General features: G+C 40.5%; 1 protein-coding gene across 1 annotated transcript in view; it reads right to left on the bottom strand.

The window, feature by feature from the left end:
- SLC39A8 (solute carrier family 39 member 8) overlaps positions 1 to 14,482 on the bottom strand; it is a 33,718-nt gene extending 19,236 nt beyond the window's left edge. Inside the window, exons 1-2 of the mRNA XM_067553567.1 lie at positions 14,157 to 14,482; positions 929 to 1,094 (exon numbers count right to left, since the gene is read on the bottom strand). Of these exons, the coding sequence (XP_067409668.1) occupies positions 929 to 1,094; positions 14,157 to 14,384 (394 nt within the window). The 5' untranslated portion in view covers positions 14,385 to 14,482. The remainder of the gene's footprint in view (positions 1 to 928; positions 1,095 to 14,156) is intronic.
- Positions 14,483 to 14,795: the final 313 nt, after the last annotated feature.

Raw genomic sequence — 14,795 nt, 5'->3', positions numbered from 1 at the left:
AAAAGGAGGAGAAAGGGAAGAAGATAGATAAGGATAAAATTAAGTTCACACCATGACTCGGTAAGACATTTACACAGCAAGGCCTCAATTCTGCTGACATGTAGGGCCAGATTTTCAAAGCTACTGAGCACTCAGAGCTCCTGCTCACTGAAGTGGAGATGCAGGGGCTCAGCTGTTTTTAAAGAGGGGCCTGTAAGCATTTTGGAAATACCATCGTGTGTAGTTCCGTTGATTTTGCTAGTCTGCAGGATTCACGGCCACAGTTGATTCCATTACTATAGCTGGTTTTGCACATATCTTTTCTCCCCTCTCCCCCCATTTCTATGTATTATAATAATAATTAATTTGAGAGTCAGAAGAAGGGGGATTTAAGAACAGGCTTGGGAGAAGTGGTCATGCACAGTGGGAAGCATGGAAGAAGACACAAAAGCAGGAATGGGAAAGGGGCAGATATGGAAAATTTCCCTGGGCAGGATTCTCACTGATTCCTCCAAAAGAGCTTTGTTTCCCTGACCCCTATTTGCAAAATGACTAGATTCAAATGTCGACTCCTGTAAATCTTAAGGGAGCTGCCCATGTAAAACACACCACATTTAATATTTACCCTGTAAAGTATGATTTCTCCCTGCATCCACCAAGTCCAGCTTCACTCAAAGTCCCATCTTCTGTTTCAGAGAATAATTATTAGTGAAACAGGTCTTTGCTTTAGTGCATAATTGAACTCTAACTGAGAAGATTCGAAAAACTCCGCCGGCTGCTGCCGCTGCTTCTTCCCCCCCCCACATATGAAGGTTATTGCATAACTCCCTGCTGCAGAGTTTCTTGCAGTTTCCTCTGAATTTATCCATAGATTAGGCAGAAACAAATGGACACATTTCATCTGCACAAATCCTACTCCTGTTCCATTATGAATGAAAATAGTAACTACCTTCTGAAGGAGATGGTTTAGATTTGTTCTTGTCCTTTGAACTATCACAAGGGTGAAAAATCAACTGTTGTAAGACAGCTGGACAAATTGCAGAGAAGCTGGAATTTGTTATCTGGGTGTTGTTCGGCAATCCATGAAGTGAAAAGATGTCCTCACCAGACATGCACTAAAAAAAAAAAAAAGAAAAGATAATTTCATGTCATCTTAAAAAAAAAAAAAAAAGGTGACAGAAGAATAACTGCTACTCTAAAAATATTCGTGTTATGCAGTGAAAATACAGGGACAGATTTTCCAAGTAGTATATGCACATTTCTAATTTGTGCATGAAAACACCATGATTGAAAATCCCATCCAGAATGCACAAAGTTATCTAACTGATTTAGGAGCACAATTCACATTACAAGTCAATGTTTCTAAGTCACTTGGATGCTTTTGAAAAATCTCACCCGCTGTGTATTTATGACCCGTTAGCTCGTAACTTAAAACATTGAAAATACTGGCTCACCATATATAAAACTAGTCTAACAATTAAATAATTAAATCTATAAATATTTAGGATATAATTAAAATCTGTAACAACCTATCAACAAATGATTGAAATATTTCTCTATATGAGTAACAGTTGCTGCAGTAACAGTTACTCATATAGAGAAATATTTCAACGACATGCCATTTGATTGGCCTCAAACTTCAATTAGACTGTCCTAAGTAGTCCTAATGTAAATTGTATCCATTGTTTTTTATCCATTTCCTAGCAGTAACTGTTACAACACAGTTAAATAAATTTACTTAAAAAAAAAAAAAAAAAAAACCACCACCACCCAAAACAATTGACACAAGTGCCTCTTATTCATTATCCCTTTAGTTTAGGACAAACCAGTAGCGCTTGTATTAGCATAAATATATTTTGCTTTAGGATGTCAAGCTAGGAATTCTTTTCACCATACAACTAGTAAATAGAAATCTTGATTTAAGTCACACAGATATATAATGAATTGTTTCATAGTACATGTTTAGAATTCCTTGTTGTTCTCACATTTTGCTGTAATGACTAGTACTTGAAGTAGTTCTCGACTTTAGCATACAGATGAAACAAAGTTTTCACATACCAAGTCATGAAACAACAAGTGTGAAGTCCAATGTTCTTACTATACAAGACATTACATAATAGTCCACTTAGAACGTCTGTGTGATTATAAAAGGTTGGGGGCTTAGGGGCATTTTAGGAAATATAAAATCAAGGGTCATTCCCCTACAGTTTACAGATAATTTTGTTTAATTCTCTGCTCAAACCACAACAACTCCAAAATGTAATAATGAGTCTTCAGGTTAACATGACATTGCTATAATAACTTAAGGGCCAGATTCTCTGCTGCAGTAAATTGAAAGAAGTGTCCCAATCATTTACTTCAGTAATGCTGCATCAATTTACACTAGCAAAGCATTTGGCCAATAATATTAAAAGTGTTTCTGCTTAAACATGCAGCAATGAAACCCTCAGGCCAAATTCAATCCTAGTGAAATTCAAATATTGAGAGTTACATCCAGGATGTTTTTGCCCCTCACTCCTAATAACCCAATTCAGGAAGCATATGCTTAACTTTAATCACATGGCTAAATCTTATTGAAGTCATTGAGACTTAAGCTCATTCTTAAACAAATGCTTTAGTTGCCCTCCTTAATAGGGAGGGACTTAAGTACATGTTTAAGAACTTTCTTGAATTGGAGTCAGAGAGAGAGAGAGAGAGAGAGTCTTTCTAAAATGCCTTTTGCCAGTGCATTTAAGAGACTACTTTTAGACGGTAATGTCAGTGTGTAGACATTATGATGATTTATGTAAACAAATCAAGTATTGTCCCACTGGAAAAAAAAATGCCTAACACTTAAACTATAATTAAAACCTGAATGTCTACACAGCTGTTTTTAGTGCTGTAGCTTGAGCCCCATGAGCCCCAGTCTATAGATACAGGCTCTAAGGATATGTCTGCACTGCAATTAGACACCCATGGTTTGCCAGGCTCATGGGGCTGTTTAGTTGTGGTGCAGATATTCAGGCTTAAGCTGGAGCCTGAATTATAGTGGCCAGTGGGAGGGTCCCAGAGCTCAAGCTGCAGCTCCAGCCCAAATGTCTACACCACAATTAAATAGCCTCCTAGCATTAGCCCTGTGAGCCCAAGTCAGCTGGCACCAGCCAGCCACAGGTGTCTAATTGCAGTGTAGACAGACCCTGAGACTTGCTGCCTTGGGCTACTGCTTGCTGTTTAGATGTCCCCTAAGGGCTCAATCTCTCTATTGTGTATTCTGTGCTGGTTCTGTGCTTCTAGTGGGCATTCTGCAGACTAAATGAGTGCAAAATATATTACAGGTATCTAGAATGTGGCAGAGAGAGGAGAGTTTTGATGTGAAGTAGTGGTTCTTAAACAATGGTCTACAGCCCACCAATGGGCTACAGACCCTTTCTGGAGGTCTGCAGCATGAACCAAGCAGGAGAGTGCTTGGGTTTGGGAGAGTAGGTGTCCATTAAAAGAACTTTTTCTAAGAGGAACACAGAATAAAATGGATAACAAGTGTATTGAAGTATTATAGTGATCGCCTCAGAAAGCGCATCATGTCATGTTACTTAGGACAGCAAGACTGAAACACGTGACTTTTTCTAGGGCTAGAACCTGCTTTAAGGGCATCCTTATAGAAATAGTGAAGCTAGACTACCATTATGAGGTCATGAAGATGAAAACTTTTTAGCAGCAAGTTTCCTTAACAAAATGAAAGCTTCCAGATTTTTCCTTCAAAGGAAAGTTAACTGGAGTGTATTGTTCTTGTCTCAGTGGTACAGTACAGAGGGACATTATTAATGAGATGCTATAAGAGGCTTGGAAGGATTAGATTTTCATTAAACCTCGATCATCACACACACAACCAGACAAAAAAATTTCCATTGATAATTGAAGTTTACAGATAGGCACAGTAGGAAAAATGTTGCTTGAGACCTTAGTGTTTGATTTAAGGATATTTACTTTGTATATTTTGACATGATGTTGACAATTTGTGTTAAATTATAAAGCTAACTTTTCTCATCTCAATATCCACTGTCATTTAATAATTGTCACACCTTCCCCTATAATTTCCCACAGCCAGGATAATTTAGATGCATAAAAATTGAAAAAATGCTTTAAAATAAACACTATCTGTTGAAATTTAAAAAAAAAAAAAAAAAAATATCAACTTCTGCCAAACCTTGTTATAAATTAATAAGATTTAAAGCTTGGAAATCTGGTTACATGTGATTTAAAAAAAAAAAAAAAAAACAGCAAGAAATGCCATTGGCCAGTAACTAATTTAAAAGGAAGGGGGAGATAGAAGTAGGATTTTTTGTGGGTTTGTTTTTTTAAAGAGACAAATGTATGCACAATATAATTGCTCTTGCCCCATCCATCCAGTTTGATGCCCCATGCATCCACTTCACTTTTTTCAATAATGCCTATAGCCATCCATGATCTAACACAATTTATATACGAGTTGATTTACATTATACAAAAATATTAAACATTTTGGAAACCTTGAAATGGAACCACCCTTGTTTGCAAACTGTGAGGCTCCATGTTTTTCTCAGGCAGATAAATATGCTGAGACAGCCAAGTTATTGTATAGATGTAAGCTGATTAATGTTTATGAGTAGCTTCCTTGAAAATAGAATTCTAAAAAAAGAGTAGTTTAGTCTAGTGCTTTGAGCATGGGAATGAATCAGGACACCAGAGTCCTTGATTCTGCCATTGGTTTGCTCCAAGACCTTGGATAAGGTTTATGCCTTTAGCTACCCTATGCTTCAGTTCCTCCAGCTGCCAAAGGGAAAGAATACTATGTAAAGCATTTTGAGATCCCTGAATGTCTCTCTCTAAGTGCAAAGTACTACTACTATTATTAATTAGAAATAATTCAAGCGGGAACATCAGAAATAAAATGCAATAAATTTAGAAAAATTAAAGTAGGTATCAAGGATTCCAAATCCTTCTTACTGAGCAAATGTCTCAGTTCTAGTGATATTCTGTAAGTCATTAAAAGATGTTCTAGCCTAATCAATGGATTTGAAGATTCTCTCCACTACTGAAAATAACGATGTAACACCCAAACTCAAGTCTTGAAGATGGGATCAAAAGAATATCATTTAAAGGAATTGTGAGACGGGGGGAGGGAGGGGGGGGAAAGAGAGAGAAAGAAGGTATCAGTCAACATATATTTACACCAAAATTAACTTTTTTCTTCATATTTGGGTTCAAATAATTACATGAAGGTTGCTTTTTAAGATTGTAAATGGACCTTCTATATGTTTCATACTTGAATTCTAAACTACACTCAATGTACTTAATAATATACAGCTTTCATTATGCTTAATTTTATATATTCTTTAGACATCACTTTTTGTATGACTGCATTTAAAAGCTTTAGACGAGAGGCAATATTTCCATATCTATTGGACTGGACTTCTGGAAAAAGCCTGTACCTGATCAGAAGCATGTTAACAAGGACTCAGTCTACGCTATTGTTGAACCTATGCCAACCATTACGATTTGTTCCAGAGTGGACAGTGTTTTATGAAAATCATCATAACCAAGCCATGCTACCCATTACTCTGGGCAGTCTGCAGTATGATTTTAACCAGTAAGTCAGATTGGTTTGGAATGCTATTCCAGCACTTCCCTGGTGGCCCCATTAGCTTCTGCAGAATTTAACTTTTCATGTGTTTAAAGGCCAACTTTAAAAAAAAAAATGCCTACTGATTTTGGGTGCCTTAGTTTGAGTGCCCAACTTGAAAATCCTTTGGTCTAACACTTCTGAAAATCCAGTTCTCTCAAACTGGGCATCTAAAATCAGGGACTAAAATGAACGTCCCAGCTGAGCTAAAAATCAAAGTGTCCATCTTTCAGGAAATTCTGATATTTTGAAATTTGTTTTCATCCCAAATAGGGATAAAAAATATATATATATATATATATATATATATACTGACATTTTTCACAAGACAAGAAGTTCCAAATCAACTTTTTCAAATGTTTAAAGCACAATGACATTCCTGAATCAGTGTGTTTTGTTAAGGTTTGTTGAACCAAATTAATGATTTTTTCCCCAAGTCAGTTCAAGATTAAAATTCACTTCAGTAGAAAATGATTAACCTGCTCTCATTAAAGTCTTTCTGTGAGAGACGTGCCCCAAAGTCTACACAGAATGACCCTTCCGTGACTTTCCCTGCATACCCACTTCGAAATTAAAGCAATTCTTTCTGGGCAGCTATAAAGTACTGTAGGCAGGAAGCCCACACCTGTGTTTTAAACACGTTCCTGTTTTACCTAACCCTGGACCTGCACTGTGTCTGTTTTTCTGCTAACACAGACACCTTTTGAAAAATCTGGCCTGAGCTTCTAGCCTTTCTGATTGCAGAGAAAACATTTGAAATGTGAACCAATTGCACTGTTGGCTTTCTGAATCTGCAGTCAGGCTGAAACAATAGCTCTACGGAGGACTGCCCCCATTCACTGCCATTGGCTGTTAGCGCTGAAGACTAATAACAGAACTTCTATAGTTAAATTGTTTCAGGGGACCTCATTATAAACAATGAAAATTCAAGAGGGGAAAAAACCTTCATGTTTGTACACAAAATGAAGCTGGCATGATTCTAAAGACGGTCCCTTTACATCAGAGTCAGATACCTTCATGAGATAAAAAAAGGCATCTAACTACATTCTATCATTCATGCCAGTAAAAACGAAGGGACTACTAGCATTCGTTTGTATAGTATTGGGTGAACATTTTCAAAAGGATTTTAAAAAACTGTTGCTACGTTTCTGACTAACAGCATCTCATAACATATTAATAGCAAATTTCATCTCTCTCTCTGCTCCTCTCCCTTCATATTCTAGAGGTTGGTTCTTACACCTTTTTTGGCGTGTCTCCTATGTAAAGCACTAAGCTGAGTCAGTATTTTATCAACAGTGGTAAGTGGTAGAACCATCATCTGCGATAGCACTAAGCTTTACAGATGTTAGCATTTCAAATGGGAACATCAGCTGTCAACTCAAATGAATGCTGAACAGAGAAATGGGTAGTGCACGAGAGGCTGCAATGGCCGCACGTACTGAATGCCTCTGTTTGATATCCTTTTTAATTTTGCCTTTGTGTTTTTAAGGTTTCTTATATCCCCGATCTTAAGCTAATTAACACTTTTTCCAACTAGGGATAAATCCAGTTGTTTCCTCGATGGGTGAAGTGTTTCCCGCAGACAGTGGAACCAGCCTAGTTTCACTGCACAAAGAAGAAATGGATGCTGGAGGGTATGTGGCCCAGGCATGCCCTTGAAGTATATTAAATCTGTCTCAAACCATCTCCTTGATATTTCACCAAGGGCCTGGGAGCGTTATGTACAATCTCTACCAAAAGCTTAAAATCTAGCTGGGCATGGTGGTGGTGTTGATGGGAATTTTTTATGGGAAAAATCTGTTGAGGAATGTGACTTGTAGAATATTGGTTTCCAAAACTGAAGGAGGTGAAACTTGTCACTTGAGGTGGTGTTGGTCTCAGCGCTGACTCAATCAAAACTGAAAAACAGCTGACATCCATCAATTCAGCCAGTGCTGTGTTTATAGTCCAGAGAAGATGCATACTTGAGTTCTGACAAAGACAAAGATACGGGATTGTAGAAGAGAAGGAAAGACAACTCCAATGTCATCCATTATGGAAGCAACATTCTGCCAACAGGAGCGTCTCATGAAAAGTGGACCCCAGCTCTTTGTACTGGATAAGTGCTGTCCACTGGGTAAAAAATACCATAGACAGGAAAGTAGCTTCATGAGTATAGGCTCCAGCCTGCATTTTAGATTTCTTTTATCTGTAACCTGGTGTTTCCCATCCTTTTATTTCAATCTTTAACTTCCACTTGTTAAATAAACTTCTATTAGGTTTTACTATAGACATATCCAAGTGCCTTGTCCCAAGGAGAATGTTGCTCTGAGATGATGCTGGTATACTGGTGTACACTGCTCCCACAGAGACAGTGGATTGGTGTACACGGTGGCTGTCCAGAAGACAAGGGAGTTGGTACTCACAGATTCCTATATAGTAAGGCCAAAAGGGTCCTCTGTGATAGACTAGTCTGACCTCCTGCATAACACACTATAGATTTGAGTGGAACACAGTGAGGTGTGTAAACTGCTAGCCTGCAGAGGGAAAGAGTGGGACTCAAGGAACCCAGAACAGAGTGCTTGTACTGCCAGCAGAGTTGGGAGGATTTTCCCTAGTGGGCACAGACAAATCTCTTATGGTGTAAGCAGATGGTAATGATTCACCCTGGACACCTTGGCTATCCTTGAAGTGTCCCAGAGAGGCCCTGCAGGATGGAGGAGAGGCAAGGCAGAGCCAGAGGAGGCTCTGCAACGTTTCTGCAACCCTGGCGTTAGGATTCCTCCTTGCACTCAACACTCCACCACCCATTCTGGCTACTCAGGCTGGGTGCAGGGGGTTAAAGTTACCCATCAGTGCTCATGTTCACCAAGTCCTAAGATATACTGAAAATGTGAAGCGTAAGAGACAGGATGCAACAGCATATCTAAGCTGTATGCACCCTGCCCCTCCCTATACTGCCCAGATAACATTCTGACCACCCCTTCAAGTTGAGACAACAGGCATCATTCTGCCTTAGAGGATACAGATGTTCACCCTGGCTATATCTTACAGGAAGCAAAGTTTAGAAGAAAAGACAGACTACAGAAATTAGGTTTTACTGTTACCAAAAATGGGGGGGGGGGGGAGGAGAGAAGTCAGAGGTAGTTCATATCCAGCTTCCTTTTAATTCAAACCACTGTCATTTTAGGGGACCTGAATAATAGGTTCCTATTGTGGCTCATCTCTAGTTAGAAACTACTTGTTTCTAAAGAAACCTGACATTATTATTTAAAGACTGAATATCAGTTATAGTAAAACCAGACATGCATATCTATAAAGTCAGAGACAGTATTTGAAATATGATTCTCACATCTACTGATTCCCACCCCCACCTATAATTTCAGGGGATGATGTTACCAAATTTTCTTCCCCCCACTACCCAATTTCTTTGCAAGCACTCTTGTTAATATAAAGGCTTGTAAAGAGAGCTTATAGTTTGTTCAAATATAAGTGTTGGAGGATTAATCCTATTACTATGAAGCTTAGACAAGATTAATGTGCAGTTGAATTGTTAATGTAAAAAAATATTAAGTACATATGTGCAACTGTTATACTGAAAATGTTAATACAGAACAACATCTAAAGCTCAGTAAAATGAAAATATAAAGTTGTTGATTGAGAGTAGCCAGCGTCCGAGTCTGCTAATTTTGTTGATTTCAGTACTCTAACTTTATTTTCATAATCACTATAATCTTTCCACATTTGGCTTTTATTGAGAGAAAAGGTGATAATGAGAAAAAAAGATGATTAAAGAAAAAAAACTAACTCAAAATAAAGAGATTTTCAAGGAAAAAAGTGAGAACCTACCAGATCATGGAGGCAGATAACTCATTTTGAATAAGTACCTATTTTTTTTTAAATCTATGTTACTTTACCTTATGATTTCCCTTGTTTCTCAGAAGACAGATACATTTCCATTGACATCACAGGCTATCAGTCACCATAAGTGGCTGATTACAAGTATTCCTTTAAGCTCCACCACCCACCTTTTCTTCTTCCAGGAATCTTATCTTTTCAAAGTAATCCATGGCCACAAGAACCACGCTATTCCTCTCTCTTGGGCTTGCATATTGCAAAACTTTTTCAGATTCTGAAAAAAGTGGGACAACTCCTACCCTTTCCTCCACTTGTTCAGTTTCAGGGCTTGGGATATATTCTGGAGGTTTAGGGGCCAGATGATTAGCAGGGCTTCTAAAATTGTTACTGTTAGTCTATTTTTACTGCCGCACTAACATGGGAAAAAATACTTAAAGATTGTTCATACCTGCCAATTTTAGACATACCATAAGGCATCAGAGTAGCTGGCCCTGCAGGATCATTTTCTCCTCATAGGGTGCTTTGTGCTTGGGAAAGGAGATCTTTTTATGGTGCAATAGGCATCTTTACTGGAGCAAACAGCTTTGGTTTCCCATTCCTAGCCTCCATGTTTTCTATCATACCCACTGAAAGCTCCAAATTGTAGACATATGAGTACATGTTAAGTGTTGTTTGCATGCTAAGGTGCTTTTCAGGGCTGTGAGTCGTCTTGTTACCACCTCCTTTGAGCATGAAGGAATCTTGCCTATACAAGCCCAGTGTTCCATAACATAACCAGCCTGTCAGCCACTCAAGCATTCTCCTCTGAGCTACACCAGCCCTGCCTGTGCTTTGCAGATTGACAACAGATATAACCCAGATCCCAAGTCCCTTCAAAGTGTACCCCTGAAGTATCCAGCCCCTGATCACTGGATACCCACTGGAATCCCCAATCCTGTGTTCCCAAAGGAAGAGTGTGCCCCAGTTTACCAATTTCACCATAAATCACTGCTCCTGTATTATGCACAGCACTTGAGGTCAATTATAAAAAACAAAAAAATTCATTTAAGACTGAATAGAGATTCAAATAAAAGCCAGTGTGAGAAATGGAAACAAATGATTGCATATAAAAAACATCACATGCATTGTGAAGCCTAAACTTCACTCAAGTTATCCTCCTATCCAAAAGGAGTTTCTCACCCAAAATTCTCTTCATTATTTTCAACCAAGCCTGGCTGAGATCTCTTTTTCTGAAGCAGACTTGATGTCCTTTACTTTCTCCATGAAGGATGCCACTGTCTTGCTTGGCCCCCCTAAATATACCAGAAAAGACCTTTGATGTTCACCTCAAGATAGGGTTCCTCTCTGTTTACCTTTTCCTGTTAATTTCCTTCTCCAATCTCATCAGCTCTTCATTAGCTTTTGACTTAGAATGCTAATAGACTCCTATTAGAGAGAAAAGGTATGAGGTAATATATTTTATTGGACCAACTTCTGTTGGTGAGAGAAACAAGCTTTCACACCACACAGAACTGTTCTTCAGTTCTGGGAAATCTTGTCTCTTCCAGCAACAGAAGCTGGTCCAATAAAGGTTATCACCTCACCCATCCTCTCTCTAATATGCTGGGACCAATGTGCCTACAGCTGCACTGCATACAATAGACTAGTATTGTATGAAATACAATACACAATCATCTCCCCCCTAGAGACAAGTATCACCCATCCCATCTGGAGGAGTTTCTCAAGAGTAGGTACCTTTGATTTACCTGTTTTTAACTATAAATATAGTTTGTATGGGTGTAACATCATTCCTCACACATTCTCCACATAGACGTCTCACAATGGTTATGATGTCTAATGTAAGATCTCACTGAAAGCCTGTGTCACATGACATTCTTTTGGTGAACTCATGGGATCCCTCTATACCCCAGCAACCTCTGCTAGTTGCCATCCAGTGTTTCTTTGGGTCACACATGCAATCAGCACACTTTGGGTAAATGCATGAGTTGCTAAGTATATACTTGTGATGACATCTGCCAACAGGCTTTTGTAGACCAGCATGAGACACCAACACCTGAATGCACATACACTGAGGGGGTCTTGGAACTGGAAGAACCATTTTCCTATTCTTAACAAAGAACAGATATTGGTAACTGCTCAACAGACTCAAATACAGAACCCAGCCTATGCAACATGGCTTCCTCTCACTAAACAGACTTTCACCTAACAGAATGTAGAAGCAGCATAAGTCTTTCCAGATAAGCTTCAAGTGCCTTCTGGTAAACATACCAGTGCAGATATTTTATAAAGGAACCCATAAAAAGTTTTCCCCAGTAGCCTGTTCCATGTGATTTCAGAGGAAAAGGCTGGAGGACTGGGGAATCCAGTCATTTCTTTTATTTTATTATTGGGTTTTTTTGGAAAGAAAAACATTTTCACAACCATAACCAAAATTGCAGACATATTTAGTACATTTAGTTGGAAATGTTTACACTTTCTTCCTTTAAAAATACTCTGCATATTGGTACAGCGTTCAACCTGTGAAATTTGAAATAGGTGAAGTGAAGACTTTGGGCCCAATTCTATGCCTCTTACTCATGAGGAGTCCTATCTTGTTTTCAGTTGGGCTAATTGCATAGTAAACATCTCAACATGAGTAAGGATGGCAGAACTGTACCCTTTATACACTGCAGCCTTTATAGAGAGATAGGAGAAGTATTACCCTGGGACATTTTTATTTATATACACACACAATGCAGTCTGGTACATACAATAAGCAAAAAAATCTGCTCTTCAGAGGTATGCTAGCAGCAATAGCTCAACTGTATCCAGAGAGGGGTTCTACTCCAGAGACAGTAAAATTATCCTAACCCTACCTTCAACTTGGTGTCAGTTTTATAAAAAGGGGTTCTTGCCAGCCCTCAAGACCCCCCTTCACTACTTCAATTAAACATACTTATTCTGAGATATTAACCATGGAAGTTTATAGAAAATTGAAACTAAGGTGACTTTAAAGGCAACACTGAGTTTAGGGAGGAAGATGTCCGAGTTACATATAGCAGCACTTCGAGAAGAAAAAGTTATTTTCATAGATAGCTATATGTCCCTTTAGCAGCCAGAATATTGACAGATTATTTGATGTAAAGAGTTAACAGTTAAGTTGCACTCTGTAATAAGATATGACTAATTCTGAAAGAGGATCTCTATACAGTGGATCAAGTAGTTGTTTTCACATGACAACTTCCTTGTAGGCCAAATCCTGAGGTTCTGCTTACACACAGTTTGCTAGCATTTCACCCTAAGAACCGCTATTGACTTTTGCCTGTAGCACAGCTGCTGTTACTCAGGAAGCTTGCCTGCTTCAGAATTCAATAAGCAACCTCAGGATTTGATCCTATATTGCAGAATATCACAACTTGCATGCAGAAATTCAGTGATAATAGCCAAGGTTTCAGTTCTATAGTCCTTCATTCTAAACACACAGTTTCACTTTAATCTGATTCCATTGTATGAATAACTTTTGTAAGTACAGTGCATGAAGTAAATATCAAATAGTGCAACAGATCTTTGGTCTGTTTTGTCCCCAAACACAGGACATAAGCAGACACAATGCTGCAGGACAATACATCTGCAATGGGCTTCAAAGAATTAAAACAATGTTGCCTACTATGGAAGAACATGTGGCATTTAGTTTGCAGTATGTGGCCATGCTGGTTAATTTGAAGGGTCTATTATTAACTTATAACAAAAATTAAAAAAAAACAAACAAACTTTTCAATAGAAGTTTTTCCCCAATTAAATGGACCCTTTTGGAAGGCATCTTACACACACCTATTATATGTAACGTATACATTTTCAATACTTCTCTATAAATCGCTCACAAGTCACTTTATAAAGGATCAAGATACTTACATCAATTTCAGTCTCTATCTGTAGTTATATCTGTATCTTACACATCCTACCTTATCTTTCAGCACTATACTCTTAACCTAACTCTCAACCTTTCCAGATTACTGTACCCCTTTCAGGAGTCTGATTTGTCTTGTATCCTCAAGTTCCACCTCACTTAAAAACTACTTGCTTACCAGATCAGACATAAAAATATGAAAGTGTCTCAGCCCACTATTACTGAAAAAAAAAAATCAACTTCCTTTCTCATTTTTCCCATATAATTATAAAATAAAATCAACTGGAATGCAAATATTCTTACATTTCAGTGTATCGTGTGTAGGGAGAGCAGTACAAACAAGTCTCTGCCCAATATTTTAGTATGTACTGGCCAAGCTAGTGCTTTTCACGTAGCCTGTTGTAAAACTAGGCAAAGGTCTAGCGGAGCTGATGATCTCTGCGTGCCCCCAGCGGTGCACGTGGTGGAGAAGCACGGAGCTGCAAGACAGCTGTACCCTTTGCTGGGCACGGACTTAAAACGTCCCTGCCTGGAATTCTCTGAACAAGAAGAGCTCAGCTCTTGGGCTGGGCCCCCCACCAAGATTTTGATGGCGCTTTGTTTTATTTCCACCTAACTGGGTGGTGATGGTGGTGGTGATCTCCCGGCCCCGGGCTTAGCTGCTGCCGGCCAAGAATCAGACGAACGGAAGGGAAAACCAGCCGCTGGAGTCCCCGCCCGGCCCCATCACAGGGCAGCGGCGTGAAGCCGATTTCTAGCCTGGTCCCCCGCAGCGGCCGGCCTGGGAGGGGAGCGGCGCGGGCGCGTAGCAGGTACCTGGTTGTAGTGCAGCTGGAGCTGGCCCGGCGGCGCTGCCCCCTTCACCCGCGCGGCGGCTCCCAGCGTCTCCAGCAGGTGAGTGAGGCGGCCGGGCGAGAGGCTGCGGTTCTCCCCCCACACGCTCAGCACGTCCTCCGCGAAGCCCCGCGGGCTGACGGCCAGGGCAGCGGCCAGGGCGAGGGCGGCCACCGCCCCCCGAAGCGCTGCGCCGGCGGGGCGGCCCATGGGCGGGCGGCCAAGCAGCGCCCCGGCTCGGCAGAGGCTCCCGGAGCCGCGGCGCGGGACCTCGCTCCGCCGCTTTGCTCGCCGCCCGTCCCGCTGCTCCGCCGCCTGCTCGCCTCGCCTCGGCCCCGGCGGCAGGCGAGTATCTGCCGCTGCCCGCAGCCTCCGCCGCGCCGAGGCAGAAACGCTGCTGCGGCCGCCCGGCTCCTCTCCTCGGCGCGCCTAAGAAGAGAGCACAAGAGGCCGCGCGATAAGGACGAGCGGCGCAAGCTCCAGCCGGATGGCTCCGGAGCCGGGCAAGGGCAAGGGCCAGGGCAGCCTGCGGCCGCCACAAGTTTGTCTCTCCCCCAAGGATCGAGAGCGGGCCCCGGCTCCGCTACAAACCCCGCAGGATCGCGCCACGTTCCCCAGCCA

Source organism: Emydura macquarii, unplaced genomic scaffold, assembly GCF_026122565.2.
Source record: "Emydura macquarii macquarii isolate MOO-44397 ecotype Brisbane River unplaced genomic scaffold, CSIRO-AGI_Emac_v2 contig_302, whole genome shotgun sequence".
NCBI lineage: Eukaryota > Metazoa > Chordata > Testudines > Chelidae > Emydura > Emydura macquarii.
Note: the sequence above shows the minus strand (reverse complement) of the source record. Positions and strands in the feature narration are given on the sequence as shown.